This window comes from Apteryx rowi, unplaced genomic scaffold (assembly GCF_003343035.1).
Source record: "Apteryx rowi isolate R43461 unplaced genomic scaffold, aptRow1 scaffold_1258, whole genome shotgun sequence".
NCBI classification, from domain to species: domain Eukaryota; kingdom Metazoa; phylum Chordata; class Aves; order Apterygiformes; family Apterygidae; genus Apteryx; species Apteryx rowi.
In genome coordinates, this window is record NW_020447484.1 from 20,999 (window position 1) to 43,396 (window position 22,398).

The 22,398-nt window shown below is 60.0% G+C and overlaps 2 protein-coding genes across 9 annotated transcripts in view; both read right to left on the minus strand.

The window, feature by feature from the left end:
- Window positions 1-4,682: 4,682 nt before the first annotated feature.
- CDC42EP2 (CDC42 effector protein 2) lies at window positions 4,683-14,087 on the minus strand. 8 transcript variants are annotated; one of them, XM_026055742.1, is made up of 4 exons: window positions 13,692-14,087; window positions 9,726-9,859; window positions 8,054-8,146; window positions 4,683-6,929 (listed from the first exon to the last, which is right to left on the minus strand). In XM_026055742.1, exon 4 carries the CDS (start codon window positions 6,822-6,824, stop codon window positions 6,108-6,110), a length of 717 nt encoding a protein of 238 aa, XP_025911527.1. In that variant the 5' UTR covers window positions 6,825-6,929; window positions 8,054-8,146; window positions 9,726-9,859; window positions 13,692-14,087; the 3' UTR covers window positions 4,683-6,107. The 8 variants fall into 8 exon arrangements, with proteins under 8 accessions (XP_025911527.1, XP_025911522.1, XP_025911523.1 ...); XM_026055737.1 differs by having other exon boundaries at window positions 9,726-12,389; XM_026055738.1 differs by lacking the exon at window positions 13,692-14,087 and adding an exon at window positions 10,562-13,677.
- Window positions 14,088-14,733: 646 nt separating this feature from the next.
- POLA2 (DNA polymerase alpha 2, accessory subunit) overlaps window positions 14,734-22,398 on the minus strand; it is an 8,602-nt gene continuing 937 nt past the window's right edge. Inside the window, exons 2-17 of the mRNA XM_026055720.1 lie at window positions 22,282-22,384; window positions 22,020-22,074; window positions 21,836-21,942; window positions 21,533-21,726; window positions 21,290-21,378; window positions 20,165-20,320; window positions 20,016-20,078; window positions 19,769-19,811; window positions 19,246-19,370; window positions 18,614-18,652; window positions 18,239-18,312; window positions 16,932-17,040; window positions 16,157-16,263; window positions 15,720-15,779; window positions 15,088-15,214; window positions 14,734-14,983 (exon numbers count right to left, since the gene is read on the minus strand). Of these exons, the coding sequence (XP_025911505.1) occupies window positions 14,825-14,983; window positions 15,088-15,214; window positions 15,720-15,779; window positions 16,157-16,263; window positions 16,932-17,040; window positions 18,239-18,312; window positions 18,614-18,652; window positions 19,246-19,370; window positions 19,769-19,811; window positions 20,016-20,078; window positions 20,165-20,320; window positions 21,290-21,378; window positions 21,533-21,726; window positions 21,836-21,942; window positions 22,020-22,074; window positions 22,282-22,384 (1,610 nt within the window). The 3' untranslated portion in view covers window positions 14,734-14,824. The remainder of the gene's footprint in view (window positions 14,984-15,087; window positions 15,215-15,719; window positions 15,780-16,156; window positions 16,264-16,931; window positions 17,041-18,238; window positions 18,313-18,613; window positions 18,653-19,245; window positions 19,371-19,768; window positions 19,812-20,015; window positions 20,079-20,164; window positions 20,321-21,289; window positions 21,379-21,532; window positions 21,727-21,835; window positions 21,943-22,019; window positions 22,075-22,281; window positions 22,385-22,398) is intronic.

The following is a 22,398-nucleotide window of genomic DNA, read 5'->3' on the forward strand; positions in this document are numbered from 1 at the left end:
GGCGCGGCCGGTTGCGCCGCTTTGCGCATGCGTCAAGCCGCCCCCCCCCCGCTGCGCCGCCTGCGCGGCAGGGCGGGGTTCTGGCGCATGCGCGGAAGACGAGGGGGAAAATGGAGGAATGAGGGGGAAAGGCGGGAAGGAGCGCAAGGAGACGGAAGGATGAGGGAGGTAAGCGAAGGGAAGAAGGGGAAGAGCCCAGAAACGGAGCTGGAAAGTGGTAGGTGTGAGGGGGAAGGAAGGAAAGGGGTGATGGGGAGGATGAGGGGGGAGGATGGAGGGTAGCGGGGAGATGGAGTGAAGGAGAGGATGGAGGGCTGAGGTAAAATGGAAGCGCCAAAGCCAAGCATGAAGGAAAAGAGGGGAAAACAGGTGTGAATGATAGAAAAGGTAAAGGAAAAAGAAGGGAAAATCAGGTGTGAGTGATGGAAATGGCAAGGGAAAAAGAAGAGACGAGGGCGGCGGGAGGGATGAAGGCTATTCGGATGGGATGAGGAGGAAGGAGGGACGCGGACGCCTGGGGAGGATGACGGATACTGGGAGGAGGCGGCAGGGGAGGAAGGATGAGTCCTGGAGAGGATGAAATGAGGGATAAGAGAGTAACGGGGATGAGGGAGGGCGCGAGGGAAAGACCACGAGGCAAAAAGTGCGGGATGAGTGAGACGAATGAAGGGAAGATGGAAGGACGGAGGTGGAGAAGCATAAAAGGATAAGATACTAAAATAAGGGATAACGGTAGGAAAGGAAAAAAAAGGTAGGTAAGGGGAAAGGGTGAATGACGAAGCAAGGAGACGTACGAGCAATGTAAGAACGAACAAATAGGATTGGGAGGGATTTGCTGAGCAGCAGACTGATCTCTGCCCTGGGCGAACAGATGGCCGCTGCCTAGCGGGAGCCGGCGGGTCCCCTCAGACGCGGTCGGGCGCAAACCGCCGCTTTGGGGCATTCGCAGGTTAAGCAGCTTCATTCCTGCCCCCAGACTCTGGGAACGGAAAGAGAAGGGGACGGGAAGCGTTCAACTGTGAATATTTGTGAATAATAAACAAATCACTTGAGCGATAAGGCAAGGAGAGAGACTTTGATCAGTCTGGGGTCAGGCTTTACACCAGGACCATCGTCACCGCAGACCGTTGCAGTCAGCAAGTCACCTGTCGAGGGTGACTCAGATCTCTGCTGTCTGCAGCATGTTAYGTCTTTTTTTTTAACAGAAAGCCCGAGGTGACTGTGCTCCTAAATTAAAGCACCGCAGCTGGACGCCTGCCGTGAGGTGGGATGAATCGGAGCCGGAGGGCAGGGCCGCACGAGCAAACCGCCGCACAGTAACGGGGAGGGGTGGCTTTACTGTGCTCTAAGCGGCTCCGTCGTAATTCCCTGACGGATAAAACGTAGTCTGCAACGACAGGCGAAAGAACCGGAGTCACGGGATGCTGTGGAGATTGCACTGAGCAGCTTGGCCGCAGTGAGGGCCTGGAACAGAACGTGCAGCGACGTGGGGAGATTTGGGGCCTAATTCTTGCTCTACCGGGTAAAAAAGAATTCAGTGGATGAGAGCGCGTTGCTTTATTTTGAGTGTTTTTTCCCGCAGCCCAGCTGCACCCAGCACTGTCTTGACACTTTCTTGGCTCCTCCACTTGGAAGGATGAGAACAGCAATGTTTTTTGCTCCGCTTTGTTGTTGTTGTTGTTTTTTAATTCCATAACAGTCCAGACCCCCACACACACCTTCTCTAGCAAACAATTTAGCCCTTTATCTACAAAGCTTCCCCTTCTCCGTTCCCCAGGAAATTAGGTTTGTGGCTCATGTTTGACAGGCGACGCTGCYGCTGATTTGCTCGTGAGAAGGTGCCCTTGTGTTCCCCTTGCTGGCCTGGAAGGGCTAAAACGCATCTCTTTAAATTTACTTTCCTCCCCCTTGGGCGCTTTTGCTTCCTTTTTTATTTTTTGCACAGTGAGGCAGGAATCCGAACACGCCGCAATCTGGGAGCTGCGGAGGCTGCTGGGCCTCCAGATCGGATTCCCAATTCGCTGTCCCCGGGTATTATAAATTCCCCGCGGGTATTTCTACGGCTTCAGCGGGTCTCAAAGCGATACAAAACAGCCAGCGTCTGTTTCGGGGGGGCAAACGGTGGGGTGAACGATCTCATATCCGTAGGGAATTGCTGGTTTGGGATGAAATGATCAGCACAGAACGCGGTACTTTTGCATCAGTTCCTCCCCTCCATCGTCCCACCTGACAGCGGGGCCTTCTTCGGAGGCAGAGGACGGTTGTTAGCAGAACAGCTCTCCCCTGGAGCCTCTTTCTAGCCTCTTTATTTTATTTATTCCCTCAAATTTATTCCCCAAAACTTGCAGCTTTGAGGTCTTTTCCCTTTTATTGAATCTAAGTTAGCCGAAGGTCTGAAAGTTTATTAGCTGGGGCAGAGAGTGCGGCTTGTCCGATGGCTCTTGCCGCCCGGGTGAATTCCTTTCTCTTTTCCTTTCTGCTTCCCCTTTCCATGCGGCCTCTATTGAGGGGTTGTTTTTTTTTTTCCTTTCCCCCTTTCCACGCTAGGAAATTGTTTCCCAGCCACATCATTTACCATCTGCGTCCAGGGTTGTACGAGGAGCCAGGGACGCACCCGGCGCGGCGGCTTTCTGCCCCTCCGCCGCCGCATTTCATCTCCGCCCCGCGCCCCCTCCTAATCCCGCGGCGGCCGTGGTTTGCGTGCGCGAAGCCRCTTTGTTTCCTCGCCAGCTGTCCGGGAGCCCGCGCAAGCAAATGAAATCGCCTAAAATCGCCGCCCCGTCAGCGGGGTTAACAGGAGGGTCGCGATCCGTGACCGCGCTCCGATTTACTCCCCGGGGTCGAATGCCAAAACCCGCCCACGGAGCCAGCGTGGGCGTTCCCGACTTTATCATATAATTAATCTGCTGCCTATAAACCTTTGGATAAGGAATAATTTGAAGCAGTTTCAAGGACCGGGTAGAACTGCCACCGGCCGGCATTCCCTGCTTTATGCTACAGCTCGCCAGCCGGGAGCTGGATCCTCACGTCCCGAATCCTCAGCTTGCGGCAACCTGTTGCCCACTTTGCCAGAGCTGGAAATAAACTCTCCGAGCTTTCATTAACTTCTTCTGGCTTAAACCTCCCGAAAAAAGCAAGGAGAAAGATGTTGTTCAGCAATCGCGGGCTGAGTCACGCAGGGAACAGCTCAGAACCAGTAACTTTCCTGCCCGAATGACTCACGCTTCTTAGAACGGGTTTATAAAAAGAAAACAGCACGTAGTTTTGCAATGCTCGTTTCCATAAATCTCCGATCTGAGCGGTGACTAAGCGGGGAGGCGAACGCGCGCGCGCGGAGGAGAGGAGACCGCGCGCTCGAGGAGAGGGGGGGAAAACCCCGCCACGAGCCAGCGAGGCTTCGGCTGGCCGACAGCCCCGTATCCCATCGACGCATCCCTGCCCTCTGTTCCCCTTCTAACATCAGCTCCTCTCGCCTCTTTTCCAGGCGTTTGGGACCGCTCCAAGTGGAGCTCCGCCGCCGGAAGGGCGCAGGAGGAGAGGGAGCATCGCCCGCCGCGGTGCCGCCGGGGCTGGGAGCGCGCAGGACGGCGCGGAGTCAAGGTTCAACGGCCCTGGTTGTTGCCCCGAAGCAGCTGGGAGCCGTCGGAAGAGCCAAGYGGCCCTGCTCCGACGTGGCGGAATCGCAGACCGCTCGCCCAGTTGTGAGGTTAACGCGCCGGATTCTTTTCCTCATAAATGAGCGGAAGGAGCAAACGTTTCTAAGCAAAGAGCTTTCAAGACAGACGCGGCCAGAGCGGGATTTTTACCGTTACCTTCGCAACCTATTTCGAAACGAGGCAGATGAGGGTTATATCCGAGGGGATTTGGCGGGTTATATCCAAGMGGTGCCCAAAAAAGAAAAAGCAAGCGGCATCGCTGCCTCCTGTTGGTATAAATTAATCTTTCTCTGCAAACATCGCTGCACGATGTGATTTTCCGTACCGGCTCCCGCTCAGCCGGCCGGTTTCGCAGTTCACAGCAGCGTTTTCCTCCCCRCTCGAGGTCTTTCCAGCCCGGCCGCGCTTTTGTTGGGCGTTTGCCCAGCGCGGAAGCRCTCGGTTAGGAACGGAGGGGACGCAAATATCGCTGGCAGCGTGGTTTCCCCACCGACGTCAGCGCCGCAGCCCCCCACCCTGGCTCCGGCCCGTGGCCGGCTGAACGCGAAGCAGAAGGAATTGTGTCAGGATAACCAGGCCGGATCGGCTCCTCCGTCAGGCGGCCRAGCGTAGCTCAAGGAAGCGATGTCCGTTTGCACCAGCTCAAAAACCCTGGAATTTGAACCCCGAAACGGCCTCAAACCAAAGGGGAGCAAAATCCACCGGCTTCCTGGAGAGCCGTACCGATGGATCCCGGGCTGAATGGATCCCGGGCTGAAGTAGGCTCCTTTTTCCCCCCTYGTTTCGCAGCCTGGAGGCTGGAAAACTCGGCAAAGCAGCCGTTTACCCGGCGCCCGGAGCCGTTCTTGCGGCGCGGAGCCTCCTGCCGCATGGGCCGGATAAAGCGGGACCGGGACAGCGTCGCGCGGCGACGCGAGCAGAGCTCGCTCATCTAACGACTCGCTATTTAATGACGCGTTTGGCACAAAAAAGCAAATCAACGGCGTTGTAAAGAAAAAAAAAAAGCCAAAACAGTCAGTGCACTTTTTCTTTTTTTTAAACAAATTCCTTCATTCCTCAGGGATACCCAGCCTAATTCTGCGCCAAAAATGTCAGAAATGGTTACAAATGGTACAGTTATTTAATTGCGACATCTAAGCAATGAGGTCCCACTTGCTTTTACATCCATCAAACCTCACTGCCTGCCCGATACAGGAAAACTACTGCTTATCCTCGTTTTTTTTTTAAACGGATCAGGAAACTGCAAATCAAAGACCAGGCTCTGAGGTCTTTTCCTTGCTTGATTTAGCTCGGAATTCCAGTTTTTCTAGGGGGGGGATAAATTAAAAAAAAAAATCCAAGCATAAGGGCTGGATTTAAATAAAATAGACTGAGGGGATTTTACCGGGAACTGAAGGAACGAACATTCCAGGCAGCTGCGACCAAACGGGCCAAGCTGCCGTCGTGGGTCTTTCCATCGCTCCAACATCCGGCTTTCCGTGCGCCGGAGCATCTCACCCCCTCGTTCCCCCCCCCCCCCGGCGCTTTAAACGACTTGCATCGGAGCGGCGCGGCGCCTCTCCCGCGGAGGCAGGCCGTTAGGGGGAGGGAGAGCTGACGGCATCCCGCCGGAATCTGCCCTCGGGGGCGGCTGCCCTCGCCGAGGGTTTCCAGGGCCTCGTTCACGCTTTCGCCGACCCCAAATTCCAACCCCTCGAACCCAGCAGCGATTCGGGGCGCTAAAACGCGGAGCTTCTCCGCCATGCAGGGGAGGAGGCGCAGCGTTAAAGCCCAGCGGACTATTTTTTCCCGTAGCCGCTGTTGTTTAGCAGTTTGCAGGATCTTTAAAACCAAAGAAAACAAACAAAAACCCCCACAAAAAGGTTAACAGAAGCGCTTGAAACCACAGCGCGGATCGAGGCGCTCCCACCTTGAGCGGGACGCTTGKGAATTCGCTTTATCGCCGCGCTGCGTCGCCGAATTCCCCCCGTTGCCGCTTGGCGCCATTCGTACCCCGTCCAGTACAAAGAAATCAGAACGGYGCAGTCTTGTTTTTTATTTATTTCTCTTTTTCCGCCTCTTTTCAAAGGTCAGCGCAGTCCTCCAGTTTCCTCAGGTCACTAAAGTTGAAGCTCATCGTGGTGAGCGGCGGTTCGGTTTAGCAGCGAGCGCCGCCAGCTTCGTCTCGGCTTTGYGGCTTTGTTTTTCCCTTCCTTTTGGTGGGGGATTATCCGGAGGTCTGCGGAAAGCGGCGCCGGGAAGAAACGCTCACGTCCCATTCGCGCGGGCAAACGGCGCCTTCCCACGAGCGGGGCAGCGTCCGATTAGTGACGACGAGCTTCGCGCAGGGTCAAATCCACGAGTTCGGGGTGCTCCCAGCAATTCAAGAGCCACTTGGGGGGGGAAAAGAAAAGGAAAAACACCTAAATTCTATATTTCGCAGTCTTTTCGTCGCCTCGGCCCTCGCCGTTCTCACGTCAAGACCTCCTGCCTGCCCGAATCCCGCATCGGGCCGCCCCCTCTCTCGTCCTGGTGCTTCTCCATCACCTGCAGCACGTCCTCCAGAATCGAGGGCCCCAGGTCGACGTGGAGGGAGAGCAGGGAGCCAGCGTGCGACGGGAACGGCTCGCTTCCGGCCCGCTCCTCCGCGAAGCCGTTGGGGGGGCCGCCGCGGCGCGGAAGCGGGGCGCCGGGATGCAGCGCAGAAGCGGCGGCTGCGGCGGCAGCGGTTTGGCGGCCGTCGTCCCCCCCCGGCGCCGCCTTGTCGTCGAGGTGCAGCCGCGGCGGTTTGGGGGGCGCCTGAGCGGCGGGCAGCGTCAGCGCCTGCGGCCCGCCGATGGCCGGCAGGGAGACGGCGTTTTTCAGGAGCGGAGAGGAGGCGTCGGGCGACGGCGGCCGCGGCTGGCGGCCGGAGACGGTGGCGGCGCGGGCGAACTCGAACGGCGCCGCGTAAGGGCCCTCCCGCTCCGAGTCCAGGCTCCCGGCGCTCCGCGGCAGCAGGTGGAATTTGCCCTGCAGGAAGGAGATGTCGCCGAACATGTCGCTCTCGCCGCCGCTCCCGATGTGGATCGTGTGCCGGAAATCCCCTAACGGCGGGCTGATCATGTCGGAGGAGAGGATATCCCGGAGCTTCTCCTTCTTGCCCTTGCGGCCGCCCCTCTTCAGGTAAATCGGCACCTTGGCGGACATCTCGGCGAGGGGCAAAGCCGGCCCGCGCTCAGCGCCACCCCGGGAGCCTCCGCCCCGACACGCTCGTCCTCCTTAATCCGAGCAACGCGGGCTTTAAAAAACGATCTGCGAAAGACAGGGGAGGGGAAAAAAAAACCCAAAACGCRTTTAGGAGCCGGGTGTAACGTTCAGGACAAAGCTGCTCGGTGTAAACACGTCCCAGGAAATTAATTCCAGACTCTCAGCCGCTCTATCTGAAGTTCGTTGGCTGCATTATCGATAACGAAACGAGCCAGGTAATTAATTCCAGGCGCTTAAAGCTCTCCCGAGCTCGTCTGCCAAACCGCCCYGAGCGCGAGCTCCTCGGGGAAGCGTTGGGGAGCCGGGAGGATTCCTGCTCGAAGGGAGCCGCGCGGGGAAGGAGCGAGGGGCTGCGCGGGGGGCGCGGGGAAAGGTCGGGCGAATGCCGCTCTGCAGAGCGGCTTTTCCAGCCCCGGAGATGAGGTTTTGCGCGTCGAGCGATAGGAATTTTCCCTGCGGCGCAGCCCGAACGCGGCTCCACCCTGAGAAAAGCTAAAAAAAATTACAGTTGCGGGGGAGGAAGTTGGGTTTTTCCCCCCCCCCCGTTAGTCATATTCGCTCAATTCCGATGGCGCAACAGCGACTTTTAGGAGGCCCCTTGCTGCGGGAGCAAGGTTTTGGCAATCGTGGGCAGCGATTCCAGGGGAAAAGAAGCAAGAACGGGCCTTTACAGCGATAATGAACGTCACACGCGGCCTCAGGAGGCGCCTCGCTAGAGGAAACCCCCCCGCTTAAGGGCATAAATGGATTTTATGCTGTCCGAACGCTCCTCTCTAAAACCGGCACGTGCGTTTTGAGCCTTTGCCAAACTTCCTCCGCAAGGCCGGGAAAAAAACACCAAAAAACCCATTTCTGTGCCTCAAAAAAATGGGGTCTGATCTAACGCGGGCTGCAAATAYGATGCACGATTAAAGCTTTTTAGAGACGAGGATCGTCCGGCACGCCGAGCCCCGGCTCTGCCCGGACGCTGCTATAAAAATAACCTTAAATAAGGTTTATATATATATAAAAAATGTATATATATATATATTTTATATATATACACACACACACACATTTTTATATATATATATATATATATATATATATATGCCTGAATCCTTCCCTCTCTTTTTATCATTAGAAAGCTTTTCCGAGCGCCAAACCCCACGCGTGAGGTCTCGTCCTACCTCCGCCGGTGACGGGAAATAGTTTATTCCCTTCTTTTTTTTTCCAGGTGCGTCCGCTTCTCCGTGCCGAGCGCTGCGCTTGCGTTTCCTCGCCTGTAAAACAAGACCCAGGTAAGGAGGAATGAGGAGCGGCCGCACCAAAGCGCCCCGATCCTGCGGCGCTTTACGCCGCGCTGCCRTTCCGTTAATTCCGTTTACGGCAGCGCAGGGGAGGTCAGAGGKAGCCGGAAAAGATCGTCAGGGCTGAAAAATTAATTACGGATGAGACGCTGGCTCGCGCAAATCCCTTCGTCAGCGAGAGAGCAGCCCCGGGACTAATCCCGCTGCCAAAGCGCCGTTGGCACCCTGGCGCTGCAAGGGTTTTTTCTGGGACAGCCGTGGAAAAAGCCCAGTTTTGTGGGATTCGGCTCATTCATCCGACGTGGAGAAGACGCCAGCGGAGCTGCCCTTGCAGCGGGAAGGGACCRGGGGAAGCTGCTTTCCGCCAGGGATCCGAATCGAATCGGATCGAATCTCAGCTGGCCAGATGCATCTCCCGCCCTACCGAGCCACCCCGGACAACTCATCCCGCTCAGCTCCCCCATCCCGTGCTTCCGAGACGGGAAAAACCATGGCRTGCAGCCGGGCACAGCTTATCCCGGAGGGGCCACAGCCAGGAAAGCGCGATGGCCACCGGAAACCGCTGCGGCTTCGCGGTGAGAGCAGCTTTCCAGCGCGGGACCTTCCGCTGGGCGCATAACGCCTTAAAAAAAATCCCCAAAACGTTCCACGTTTTCGGCTTAGGACTCGGGAGTTGCGGACAACAGCCGGCAGAGGAAGCCCGGCGCCGCGAGACGAGCTCCGGTTGCTGCTGGGGGGCCGCTTCCCGGTTGGCTTCTCCCAGCCCGGCACGGCCCCTCCGAGCGCTTCTGTCAAACGGCACCTGTTCCCGCCGGCGAGCCCAAATCCCTCTCCCCTCCCTTTCCCGGCAGTGTTCCAAGCTGGCCTGGAAGCCCAGCGGGCTCTGCCGGCGGACAGAGGTGAGCGCACAGGCGCCGGGGCTAATTCCCGGTGCAGGGAGCCATCGAAATTGCTGGGAAAATTCCCGGTGGCTTCAGGGAGGCAGGACAGAGCCCCTTCACCTTGGTGCTAAAGCCATGGCGGCGAAGATGGAGGGAAAAAGACGCCTCGGAAAGGTCGTTTTCTGGCAGTGCAGGCTGGGAAAGCATCGCCTGCTCCCGAAAGTAAAGGGAATACAGTTTTTGGGGGACAAGAAGGAGCCTCGACATCCCTTTCCCAGAGTTTTCCAGCACCCCCAAGCAAAGGGAGYGGAGAAAAGACCCGGGGTGTCGCCAGCGCGCAGCGGGAAAGGGTCTGCGCAGCGAACAAGCTGCCGCGATCCAAGACGGGCGGGGAAGAGGTCGGAAACCTGCCGCTCGGAGAAGCGAAAAAACCCGATAACTTAATTCCGTGTTTTCTCGCAGCGCCGCCTCGAAGCGAGGTCCCTCCGGTGCCAAACGGCTCCGCCGCGGCCGCGAGACGAGCGCAGCGGGAACGGCTCCGGCTCCGCCGTCTCTCCACCGCCGTGCGGCGCTTGTCCTCGCTCCTCATCCRGCGGCGTCGCGCTCCGACCGGAGCCGTTTTGCTCCGCGCCCCGTTCGTTTCTACGCGTCGGCAGGGGGGGACGACTCACCGCGCCGCTGTTGCTCGGCGTTCGACGGAAGATCCCGAGTTAAAAMCCACGTTTAAAACGCTCCGATACGGTTCACGGGCAACAAAATCCGGGCGTCCCGGGAGAGCGCGCTGCGAGAGGAGATTCGCGGCAGCCTGCGCGGAGAGAAAGGGGGGAGAAGAGGGAAAAAAAAGCAGCGGCAGATGCTTTGCTGCAGGAAAAAGCGTTCCGGGGTCGGGAGCGGGGTGACACGGGCCATCTGGCCCTGGGTGGGGAACCGCTCTCCTCCCAGCTCAAACACTCCCTTCCCTTTTGGGGAAGGAAACGGGCTTTTTTCCCCCCGCAAAACTCCCTCCCTGCGGATAAAAACTCCCCCGCGAGTCCAACCCTGCTCCGGCTGTGATCCCGCTTCGCGCAGGGATCGCGGGAAGGGCGCGAGGCCCCCCGAAATTGAGGTGGGGACCCCCGGAACGGATGCAGGGATGGGGACTCCCGGCTTCCGCCAGCAGCTCCCTACAGATAAACACCTTCCGTGCTTATCTCCCYGGAAATTTGTTTCCGGGCGGAAGGTGTTGCCTCACGGAGAGAGCCCGGAACAGCACGGCTCTCCCGCCTTGGGCACGTCGCTTTAAGCTGCTCCGTGCCTCAGTTTCCCTGTCTTTAAAATAGAGGATTCCTCCGTGGGCCCATCCCGGAGCTCCTGCAACGCGACGGGTGTCGCTCGAGTATTAAAATGGGGAAAAAAATCATTAAAAAAACCCAAATCGTTCTCCTTTTCCGCTTGCACGGTGCCCAAAGCATTCCCTGCCCTCCGTTATGATCCGGGCCGGAGCCTCGCGCGCACGCAGAGGCCCAACCTTCTCCGAGCCTCCGCCGGGAGACGCCCCGACCCCTGCGGACAAGCCGTCCCGCCGCTGGTCGACTCTCCCCCTTCCTCGGGAGCRTTGGCGCCCGATAAATCCGTTTCGTTCCTCATTTTAACGGCGGCGGAAGCTCCCGGTGTTCACGAGCCGCCTGCGATGGAAAGCCGGCGCTTCGTGGACCCGAAGCGGGACTCGTCCCACCATCCCGGCGGATGCGGAGGCCGGATTATTTCCTCCCTCTGTGCCGCCGCCGCTGCCTTTTCCCAGCTCCCCTCTTCCAGGCGGCACCACCGCCGCAGGCTTCCAAAGAAGATCCGAGGAACCCTGACGGTCTCCAGCGCTTTAGGGATCGACTCAAGCCCTGAAGCGCGAGGTTTAGCGCTTCTCCGAGCGTTTCCGTTCGCGCTCGGCGGAACGGCTCCGCGATATCCGCCCCCTTTTCCCGGCTCGTGTTAAGCTTTAACCGATATCCCGCAATTCCGCCCCGGCATAAAGCTCGTCTCTCGATCCGCTCRCGGGGACTTACGGAGGGCGGCCGCTCCCGAACCGCCTCGGCGATCGACAGAGATTAACAGGCCGGAAATCAAGCGAGCGAGGACGAGCGTTAACGACCGCCGGGGAAAACGAAGCCGGTCGCTCCCGCCTCTCTTCCTCTCGAGCGTTTCCGAGCGTCCGCGCGGCCTCTTTCCTGCGCTCCGGTGGCGGGTGTATTCCCCGGGGCGGCGCCCCAGCGGCTTCCTCRCTCTCCGGCTTCGTTACAGAGCTCTAATTCGTCCCCCGGTTGCGCAAGGTCACGGCGGTGACAGCGTCCATCCTTGCCGGGGCTCCTTTTTTATATCCTTTCCCCCCAATTTTGCTCCTTTTCCTTGATTTTTTTGGGGGCAAATCCCAAGGCAGCGATCGCTCGGCTTCGAGGGGGAGGTAACAGCTGGAATCAGATCAGCYGAGAGGGGAAAAAGTAAAATCACCGGGGTAAAACGCAGCTGGGCCCCGGGGAAAATCTTGTGGAAAAACACACCTGAGAGAGGAGGGCGAAAGACTTGTGCCGGCGGATGCATGAGCAAGGAAAAGAAAAGGAAAATTTGGGAAGAGATTCCTCATTCCAGGCTCTTTCCAGCAGCTGCTAGATGGCTGCACGTGTCCTCCCGGATAAAAAAGTTTCACCTTTGCAGCCGGGTGCGGAAAAAAAAGGATGTTCGCTCAGGAGATGAATGTACATCCCCTTCCCGAGCGGGAGAAACGGTGGGACAGGGAATCTGGACCTTTCGGAGCAGCCGGAAAAGCCCAGCAGATGCGTCAGGCGCTGCTCCGACCTGGGCCCGTGTTGCCCAGCACTGCCCGCATGGAAATCCGTAGGGAATAATTTGTCTCTCCTGGTTATCGCAGGATGCGGAATGAGCTGGCGTCTCCCACGCCGGCATCCTGTGCCGATTCCAAGCCCGTCCGGTGCGGGAGAGGCACCAGGCCCGGAGCAACCCTTTCCCTGGCGGATGAAAACACGCCGCGACGTAGCAGATGATCGGAGGAGATTCGCCGGGCTCAGCCGCCTCCGTGCAGAGAAACATCCGCCGGCTTCCAGCAAGGGAAGAGCTAATCCCCGAAATGGCAAAAAGAGAGAGAAAAAGCTCCCGGCGGAGTCTCAATCTGGAGCAGAAGGGCTGGTCTCGTCTCCACGTGGGAAAGACGTCGGATGCCGCCACGTGCCGGTGTCCTGGCTGGCAGGTGAGGCGAGTTCGGAGCAGCTATTCCCACAGCCGGCGCCTCCTGCCAGCCGGATCGTCAAATGCTATTAAACGGCAGAAAAACGCCTCGTTTTCCCTGCCTGGGAAAACATCGACAGCGGGAGAAGAGCGACGATCACGGATGAAAAAGGGGGAGGAGGAAAATCCACAGCCGCGCTCCGAGCGAAGGAAATCTGGCGCACGAAACCGCGGTGGTTGGGGCCGCGCATCACGGCCCGGCTCTGTGCCTCAGTTTCCCCCTTCACCCGGGGAGCTTCATGGCATTCCCTGCCCCGATTCCCACCGGAGCGGCTCCAGCCCGAAACCCTTCCCTGGAAAAATTTCCAGAGCGACAGCTCAAACCCAGCAACGACAAGCCGAGCCGACGTGCGAGCCGAGCCCTTCCCGTGCGAGAGCCGGGAATTCCCTCAGGATGGGGGCAGGGGGGAAGCTTTAATCACCCGCTCCGAGGTGCTTCCCATCTTCCTTGGAAGCAGATGGGGCTGGGCGGGAGCAGGGCACAGGTCGCTCCGGCACATCGCCGTCTCGGAGCCAAAGTCCGTCACGGATCTCTTCGGTGCCTTCCCAGCTACGCCGACGCAGCCGCGGCTTCGAAACCCCCCCCGGCCCTTCCGCGCGTTTATGCCGCCATCCTTCCCCCAGCCCCGCTCCGGCCGGGGAGGATCCGGCCGCTCCCGCTCCCGGAGCGCGATATCTATTTCGAGGCTCTCGACTTGGCTAATTTAATCCCTGGCCGGGTAGAAACTTCGCAGCCGGTTGCTAAAATTACCGGGCAGAGCCGGATCGGTAGCAAAAAAAAAAAAAGAGGCAATCGGATCTTTTTATAGCGAATACGTCAGCGATTCCCCTCCGAATTTAAAATAGGCCGGAGTCAGTTTCGGCGAGAATTTGCTTCTGCCTCCGCCCCGCTCCGTTAAGGAAAAAACCCCCCACGTCCCAGCTCGGCTCCGGGCAAGCTTTGCTCGTTCCCGAATTCACCCGCTGGGAAAGCAAATGCCGCGGCAAGCAGCTGGGATGAGCTAAGCGGTGCGATGGGATTTCAGGACCGGATTCGCAGGTCCGTGCCAGCGGAGGAAAACGTGACAGCAGCAACCGGAGCCGTAAAAACTTCCCTTCCAGCCTGGAAAAGTGGTGCCCCCCCCCCCAACTGCATCGCTCCGGGCATGAGCCGTGTTTTGCCAGCTGGGAAACGGCAGAGCCAGGAAGGGAGGCTGAATCCGGAGACGGGAAGGGAAACGGTCTGGCGTGGCGGGCCTGGGAGCGTCGCTCTGGAGGCTGCGGAGCTGACACGCTCCGGCAGCCGGGATTCCCCCCCCTCTCCGTAGGAAAATGCCGCTGTCGCACGAGAAAACCCGACGCGTCCGCGGAGACACGCAACTCACCACTGCCCTCGTCTTCCTCCCGTCCTCCCCGCTCGCTCGCTCGCGGCCGACTGCGCCGAGCCGCATCCAGCCAGCGCTCTGCTCCCTCCCTCGCCACTCCGGGCCAATGCCGGAACGCCGGTTGGCCCTGAGCCGACGGACAAGCTCCACCCCGGGCCCGGCGTGCCGCCTCGGCCCCCCGCTTCCAGCACCGGAGCAAGCACGGCGGCCCGTTTCCAGCCTTCCTTCCTTCCTTCTTCCCCGGCAGCAACCCGCCGCTTCGGCTTTCACCCCCCTTCCGGATGCGGCTGAATGAGCGCGGCGTCGGACAGCAGCTCGCATCCGCTCCAGCGGCAGAGGGAGGCTTCCCAGCAGAGTGAACGCGGGACATGGCAGCCTCGCTCATCCCGTTCCAAAATAATCTCCCCCCCCCCCGGGAATCACCACCAATTTGCCCCCCCACCTGGTTTCTCGGCCAACCTTCGCTCATGGGATCGCAGTTCAGCTCCGGGAGGAATAAGCCGGAGCGTTGGTGCCGCCGGCACGAGCTCCCGGCCCGAGAGGTCGAGTTCCATAATCATTAACCTGGTTCGAAAGGACGCTGCCGGGTTAAAACGCTCCCGGCCGGAGCTTCCGCTCGTTAAAATCGCAAATCAGCCTCACGGAGAGGAGCCGAAACGGGGGTGCGACGAGCTGCCCCGAGGGGTCACGGGGTGCCGAGCGCCGCCTAAAAGCCGCCGCTTCCGAACTGAACTGCCAAGGAAGCGGCCGGGAAGCAGCCTGGGAGCGGTGTTCCCCCATGGAGGAGGAGGATTCAGGCCCCGCGGCTCCATCCTGGGGAAATCGCGGCGGATTATCGTGCCGACGAGCGAGGGCCGGGGGCAAAGGGGACGTTTGAGTTTTGTGCAATTGTTTTTTTTCCTTTTTCCTATTTTTTTTCCTTTTTATATGGAAATTCAAAGCGTTTGAACAGAAATTCGCTCCCCTGAAGGACCGACGCAGTCCAGCGGCGCCGATGTTCGTTTTCCTTTTCCTCGCAGGCGCAAAAAGGCGCGGAAAAGCGGCCCCAAACCCCCCCCCCCCCGAGGCCACGCGGAGGAAGAAGAGGGGCCCGAGAGCCGGCCTTCGTCCCGTCTCCCACCGCCGGCGCCGCCTTAAATCCGGACCACCTGGGCGGCGACGCAGGGGCTCCGGCGCCGGCCCTCGGCATCGTCGCCGCCGCCGCACCGCCGCACGTACAGGCGGCCGTAGGTGCCTCCGACCTGCCCCTTCGTCAGCCGCCCGGGATTGACGCACACGCAGCCCAGGACGTCCTGCGGGAGGAAACAGGCGGCGCGTTAGCAACAACCCCCGCCCCCCCCGCCGCCGCTGCTTGCCACCGATTCCCGGCGGGATACGGCAGAGGACGGAGCTTCACCTTGACGAAGTAGCGCAGCTCCGAGGGGGCGACGAGGACGTCCGGCGTGACGGGCAGCGCCGCGTGGCTGTAGAAGGTCTCGTAGTCCACGTTCATCTCCTCGGCGGGAGGGTAGAGCGGGTAGTAACTGCCGGGGCGGAGAGGGGTCAGCCGGCGCTTCCGGGGGCCCTCCGGCATCGCGGAAGCGCCGAGGCCCCTCCGCGGCCCAAGCGGATTCGGTTTGGGCGGTGGAACGCGGCTTCGGGGTCGGTTTATAATCAGCCTGTGGCCACTTGTCTTTTACGGTCTGGCCAAGAGGGGATAAAGTGGGAGCTCGGAGCTGATTTACGGAGCCATAAAAAACACCGGATTGTTCCAGAGCAGCAACATATTCCTATTCCTTTTATCCCCGTTCGCTAGGCATCTACCAGCTGCTCTTGGGATGTCAGCCTGGAAAATCCGACCCAGTTACATCCTGCGGGACGGCGCAGGCCCGTCCGGAAGACGTAACGGCACGAAACGCCCCCCGAATCGCCCATCTAGAGGGGCATCGAGTTCCAAAAGGAGCGTTTTTCCATGAGAAAAACGTCGCTCCGAGCGGGGCGGCAGGGAGGATTCGCCTCGTTCCGGGACGCCCCGGGAACTCGCCTCACCTCCTCTGCGTCAGGACGTGCTTGAGGATCCGCGTGAACCTGTCCGAGATCCCCGAGGAGCTGTAAGAGACGGCAAAGGAGCTGGCGGAAGAGCCGAGGAAGCGGGGAAATGACGGGGAGCGCTTCCGAGGTCGCCGGGCCGCACCGCTCCAACAAGGCGCCGGGCTTTAATTAGCGACGCGGGCCAGCGGCTAACGAAGCGCTTTGTTCCGCCCGGCACGGCGGGCTCAGGCCAGCTCTGCCTCCGAGTCCACCCACGGATCATGCCAGGAGAAAACCGGCCCGAGGAAAGAGAGAGAGAGAGACGCCGGTGGCGTTTTGTTTGCCGGAAAAGCAAAGCAAAGCGGAGCGAAAGGGCCCCGGAGGGAGCAACCGAGGCTTCTCTCTGCAGCCGGGGCTGAAATCTGGCGGGTTTGGAGTTGGGATTCGGTGCCCACCTGCTGATCTCCTCGGCTCCCATGTGGAAGAGCAGGTCCGTGGAGGTCAAGCCGAAGACGGTGCCGTGGACGTCCAGGGTGCAGGGGTCCGAGACGAAGTGCACGCGCTGAAACGGGAGAGCAGCGACGTCAAGGGGGGGTGTTTTTCTCCCGCAAAGTGCTCCGTAAACGCGGCAAAGGCACTGGCATCTCCGAATCCAGCTAAACCCGGATGCCGGGGGAGTTGCCCGACAGCGATGCGGAAGAAACACGGTCAGAAATGGGTTAAACGAGGGAAAAAAGAGGGTCTGGAGCCGCGTAGGGGCCCCCAGGTCTCCAACGCGGATCAAACGGTGCCTTTTTCCCAGCAGATCCATCTTGTCATCTTTTACGGCATTCCCTATTTCCCTGTGTCCTGGGGAGCCCCATGAGCGGGACACGGGCTGGAGCAGCCAGGACCTCCGTTCCCAGCTCCTCTTCCCTGTTGGAAAAGGTTTCCCAGCTGCTCTTGGCTTCTCACCCGCGAGGAAGCTCAAACGAAGCGAGTTGCCAGCCCCAATCGTGGCTGGACTCCCACGGGAAGCCTCAGCTCCTTAAGGAGCTCCCAGACAGATTCTCCCGGCAGCAACCGCTGCTGGTCCTTTCCGGATGGGTCTGCTCCATGGACTGAGGGCGAATGCACAAGTAAAACCCCGCTTTCCACCCCCAAAAGTGACCAAACCCGCTCCGCTATCGCGTCCCGCTCGAGGACGGGCTCAATTCCCGGCACCGGGAAGATCCCGCTCGCCTCCGTTACCGGTTTGTCCTCCTTGGGCAGCTCGGCGCAGGCGAAGGGCGGCTGCGGATACACGTAGTCGTGGTGGACGTCGCGCAGCGACGGCACGAAGACGAGCTGGGAGCCGGCGCTGGCGGGAAGAGAGCGGCCGCGTTAACGGCGCGGGTGGGAAGCCGAGCAGGCTCGCCTGCTTCCCGGTCGGCTTTCCAGGCACCAACACGTGGCGGACGCCCACTCCATGCGGACGAGCAGCCTCAGAAACCCCCCCGGATTCGGGGCTTGGGCTCCAGGAGGATCCAAATCCCACTACAGCCCCCCAAATCCCATCTTTCACCTCCTTTTTATCTCCTTTTCCCACCCAAGCTGCGAAGCCGGTGGCGGAGCTACCCCACGCCCGAGGCCCGGACCGTGCCGCGCCTTTGGAGACACATAGATCCGGCCACAACGAGGGTTCCCAGAGATCGCAATTCCTCATCAGCGGACGTATTTACAACCACCGGGGTCACGGATCCGGCCTTCAAAGCCGAATCCCGGCGCGCGGAGAACGAGGCCTCGTTTTCGCCTAACGAGGGGGCGCGCGGAGAGCCAGGCACCGAAAACGAACCGACCGGTTTGAACTTAAGCTGAATTTGGGCTGATTTAAAGAGAAATTTGGGCGGCACGCGGAGGTCCAAGCACCCCGGAGCATCCCTGCTCCTAAAATTGAGGTGTCCCGGTGTCCTTGTTTTCCCAAAAGAGAAGCGGGAGCCGCCGCCGGAGTCTGGCGGCGGATGAGAGCGGCTGGCGGCGCGCGGCGCTCGCCCCGGCGGGGAAGAAAGCCTCGTTTGTCCTTTGTTTGCGCCGTTCCTCCCCGCCTCGGTACCACCGGGAGGGGAGAAGCAGCGCCGCGGGACAACACGGATCGTTCCCAGCGTTCGCAGGACACGGAGGGGGGAAACAAACAAACAAAAAAAACGGGAGCTGGGAATCGGAATTACCACTCGTAGTGAGCGGAAATGGCTCCGAAATCCGCTCCAGGGCCTCCTCTCTCAGGAGGATCCAGGTCTAACGGCGCCTCGGTTTCCCCACCCGGCACCTGAGGATCCCGGCTACTGGCTCACTGCTTCCCACCGGCGGCCGCATTCCTGCCCGGAACAGGCCCAAGCGGGAAGCAACTGCCGCACCGCACCGATTAACCGGCCTCCCCCACTGCAGGTTCGTTGGGGTTGAACGAATTCATCCCTAGGTGCCCATAAAAAGAGGCCGGGGGGTGCCGGGAAGGAGCGCTCCAGCTGCCAGGATCGAGCGGCGGCGATCCGGGAACGTGGGGGCTCCGTTTCCCTCCCTACCTCCTCGTCCCCTCTATTATCGTTTTCAGGCAGAGCTTGAAGACGTCGGCGAAGGATCCGAGGAGCTGGCAGTTCTGCAAGCGGAGAGCGGCACGGTCCAAGGAAAGGTCGCGCTCCGAAGGGGGCCGCAAGAAAGCGCCTGGCTGCTTTGGAGCGACGGATTCCCCCCCCCCGCCCCAAGTGGCTGGGATGCTGCCAAGCCTTAGATCCGTGGGGATTCGGGAACGTGGGGCAGTAAATCCATGCAGGACACAGGTAGTTTAGGGGAGAATTCCTCCCCACCCCCCACAGCAGCTGCCCCGTTGCCGATCCGATGGGATTCGCCCCCGGAAGGAGCCGGCTGCTTCCCGCTTTCCCCTTCGGGGCGGGCCTTACCTCCACTTGCTCGTGCTTGGCGTCAAGGAAAGGCCCAAACTGCGAAGAAACGGCAACCGCAGTGAGAAAAAAAAACACCCGGAGAAAAAGGCCCCGCGCGTCTCACCGGGGAACAAATTTAACCGGGCAGAAGGGGGGAAGTAGCAGCATTCCACCCTTTTTTTAGGGCTCCCGAGGTCCCTTTTCCGACTCGGAGCATGAAAGCGATGCTCCCGTAGAGGCCGCGGGCGGCTCTTCCTCTCTCCGGACAAAAATCCCGTTTAAGCACCCAGCTAAAAGCGGTTTTTTGCTTTATTAGTTGGCTCGGAGAAGCTGAAACCAAGTTTTATCCCTTAATCCCAAAGCAACCGGGCCAAATCTGAATGCCGGAGCCCGGATAAGAGCAGCATCGGCCGCACGTCCCTCCTCGAGCAGGAGAGGGAAGGTCAGGTTGCGTCTCCCGGGGGATTTAAGAGCAGGATTTGCCAGCAGTTGGGAGGTTACCGGGGCTTTCGCGCGATTCGAAGGCGCGAAAGGGGCTTTTGCCACCGGATTTTTTTTAACCCTTCAAGCCACGTGGTTAAACGGGATTTTTGCCGGACCCGGGGCAAAAATCGGCGGAGCGGCCACTCCGAAACGCCCCGCGGCCTCACCAGGATGCAGACGTCGGGCTTGTCCCGGCCGATGACGTCGACGAGGTCGGAGAGGGGATCGTAGGCGATGCTGTCGGAGGTGGTGTAGGGCCCGCAGGCCACCAGGACCATCTGCTGCTCCGTGTCTGCGGAGACACCGGGATGCGTGTCAGGCTTTTCGCTGCCTTTCCGCCCCGGAAAGTTTGGCTTTTCGCCACTTTTTCCCCACCCTTGCCTGAAAGTTTGGCTTTTCGGCACCTTTCCCCCATAAACAGAGAACAGGGGAATGCTGAAAAGCCAAACTTTGGGCCGGCCCGAACCCCCAACGAGGAACTGATCCGATTATCCGAACAAGAGGCCGCCGGGATCACGCCCGGGAACGGAGCCCGCAAGGGGCTCGTTAAAAACAGCTCGTTTGTGCCCCCGTCAAGCTGACGCCACCCTGCCACTAACGGGCTCCGGCTGCACAGAAAGGGAGAAACCGCCCCGGCCGCAATCCCGCTCCGCGAGAGGGGAAGAATCGGGTTTCCGGGCTCGTGCTCACCTTGTGCCAGCTCCGGAGGCGTGTAGAAGGGAAGCAGCACCCCCTGCGGAAAGAAAACGGAGAGCGATGGCGCGAGGGGAACCCTCTTTTGGCTCCGGTTGCTCCAAAAGGAGGGGACACGCAGAGGGGGACGGAGAAGCTGCGGTCGCGCTCCGTAGCCTCCCGCCCAGCGCTTTCGGAGCGGCGGAAACAACCCTCATCCCGCCGGGAACAGCCCCGAAACCCCGCGCGAGGCGGCAGCGCTCACCTCGTAGATCTTCGAGGCCACCAGTTGCCTCCCAGTGCTGTTCGTCCCCTCCATGGCCACGATCTGGGAAGCAGCCGGAGGAAGCGGGTGAAGGCGGGAAGGAGCCGGGCGCCGCCGTCCTTCCGGAAACCCCGGCGCTTCGCCCTCACCTGGCCTGGGAAGAGGGAATATTCCTGCAGCTCCGAGAGGTCGACGGGGACCTGGCCGCCCGAGGAGTGCTCCCGGTCGCCCTCCAGCACCACCGATTTGGCGTTCAGCTTCCCGTTGCTGTCGCAGCCGATCTGGCCCAGGACCGTCACCGGCTCCTGCGGGAACGGGAGCAGAAGGAGCTACAGGAGCGCAAGTTGCATCCCTGAATCCCGAGAGAAAGGGAGGGACCGAAATGCACGGCTAAGCCCCCAAAAGAAGAAGGAAAAAAAGGAGTGAAGACAAAGGAGAGACACGCACACAAAAAAAAAAAAAAGAGGGGCAAGAAAGGGGCATAAAGGAAAAAAGAAAGGAAAACGGAAACAAGAGAAAGTCGTGTTCCCCCCCCCCAAAAGAGAGGAAAAAAAGGGACAAGAGAGAAGCACAAAAAAAGAGAAAAACAGGGATGAGAGAGGCACAAAAATAACAAAAGAAAAAACGGGGACAAAAAAAGAAGCACAAAAAAAACCAGAGACAAGAGGCTCCCCCGCAAAAAAGAAAAAAATGGGGATAAGAAAGGTACAAAAGAAAGAAAAACAGGAACAAAAGAAAATCGTAAAAAAAACAGGACAAGAGAAAGACACAAAAAACAGGGATAAGAGGCACAGAAAAGGGGACAAGAGAGAGGCACAAGAAAAAAAAACAGGGGCAAGAGAGGCGCACGCACAGAAAAAGGGGGACAAAAGAGGGGCGCAAAAAAACAAAAGAAAAAACACGGACAAGAGAGAGGCACAAAACCCCCCCGAAAACTGGGGACGACAGAGGCACCAAAAAAACCCCAAACAGATAAACAAAACAAAAACAAAAAACAGGGATGAGAGAGAGAAAGAAGAAACAGGGATGAGAGAAAGAAGAAACAGGGACGAGAGAGAGAAAGAAGAAACAGGGACGAGAGAGAGAAAGAAGAAACAGGGACGAGAGAGAGAAAGAAGAAACAGGGACGAGAGAGAGGCCCAAAAAGGAAAGAAAAAATGGGGACGAGAGAGAGAAGCCCAAAAAGAAAAGGAAAGGAAAAACAGGGACAAGCCAGAGGCCTGGACAAGCCAGGCCGGCGCGGGAAGGACTCGCGGAGCCGAAGCGGCAGCTACCTGCGCCGGGAGCCTCACGGAGGCGAAATCCTCGAGCCCGTGGTGCTTCCTCAGCACCTCGCCCAGCTCCTCGATCCGCCACGACAGCACTGCGGGGCGAAACGGGGGCGAAACGGGGGCAGCGGGGGCCGGCGTCCCGCCGGGAGCCCCCGGCATCCGCCCCCGCGGCGGGGATTTGCCCCCGCCGGCACGGTTATCCGCCCCCGGAGCAGGTATCCGCCCCCGCGGCGTTTTTCTTCCTACCTTCGCGGACGTCCAGGGCTTTTTGGAACATGAATTTGTAGCTTTTGGTGAGGTTTTCTTCCGGCGGGGCGAAAAGCTTCAGGCTGCAGCCGCGGCCGCCCCCGCCGCTCCACGAGGGGCCCTGCGCGGCGCCGAACGAGGCCACCACTTCGCCCCGGCCGCCGCGCGAGGCGTATTTTTGGGAAGGGGTGGCGCTGCGCCGGGGGGGGAGACGGGGAAAATAAAGGAAAAGGGGGGGGGGGGAAAGCGGTGAGCGCGAGCACGGAGCAGCAGCTCTTCCCGCCCGCTCCGGCGGAGCCTCACCTGGGGGAAAAGCTGCTGGGCGAGAAGAGGGCGTAAGGGCTGCGGGCGGAGAGCGTCCGCTTGGGCCGGGGGTTCTCCGGGGTGGAGCCGCCACGTTTCCGCGAGTCCTGCGGGAGAAGGCAGAAGGGCGTCGCGGGGCGCCGGTGGCCTGGCCGCTGCGGGGCGCCGGGAGCCGCTCGCTCACCTTGGAGGGCGTCGCGTAGGCGTCCAGCAGCTCCTCTTCCTCGTCCTCGTCAAGGCTGCCGCTCGTTAAGGAGGAGGAACGGGCGGTGGGGATGGCGGGAAGCGGCAGCCGTTTCCGCCGGAGCCGGGAATCGCGCTGGGCTCAAAGCGGGGAGCAAATGGGAGCCTCTACCCCCAACGCCGCTTCTGGGGCGGCACAATTAATATTTGGGTTTTTCCCCCCCCCCTCATATCCCCCTTCGGGCGGCGCCGGCGCAGGATACAGCTCCTGGAGCGAGTGGATGTCGCGCAGCCCCGCGTAGCGGTTGTCCGGTCGCCGGGGGATTTTCCTGCCGCGCTTGGCGAGCACCTGGAGGAGGAAGAGGAGGAGGAGGAGGTGG

What these genes read in the sequence shown, in the direction of transcription:
- CDC42EP2 (XM_026055743.1), bottom strand. Translation starts at nt 6,824, where the DNA reads ATGTCCGCCAAGGTGCCGATTTACCTGAAGAGGGGCGGCCGCAAGGGC.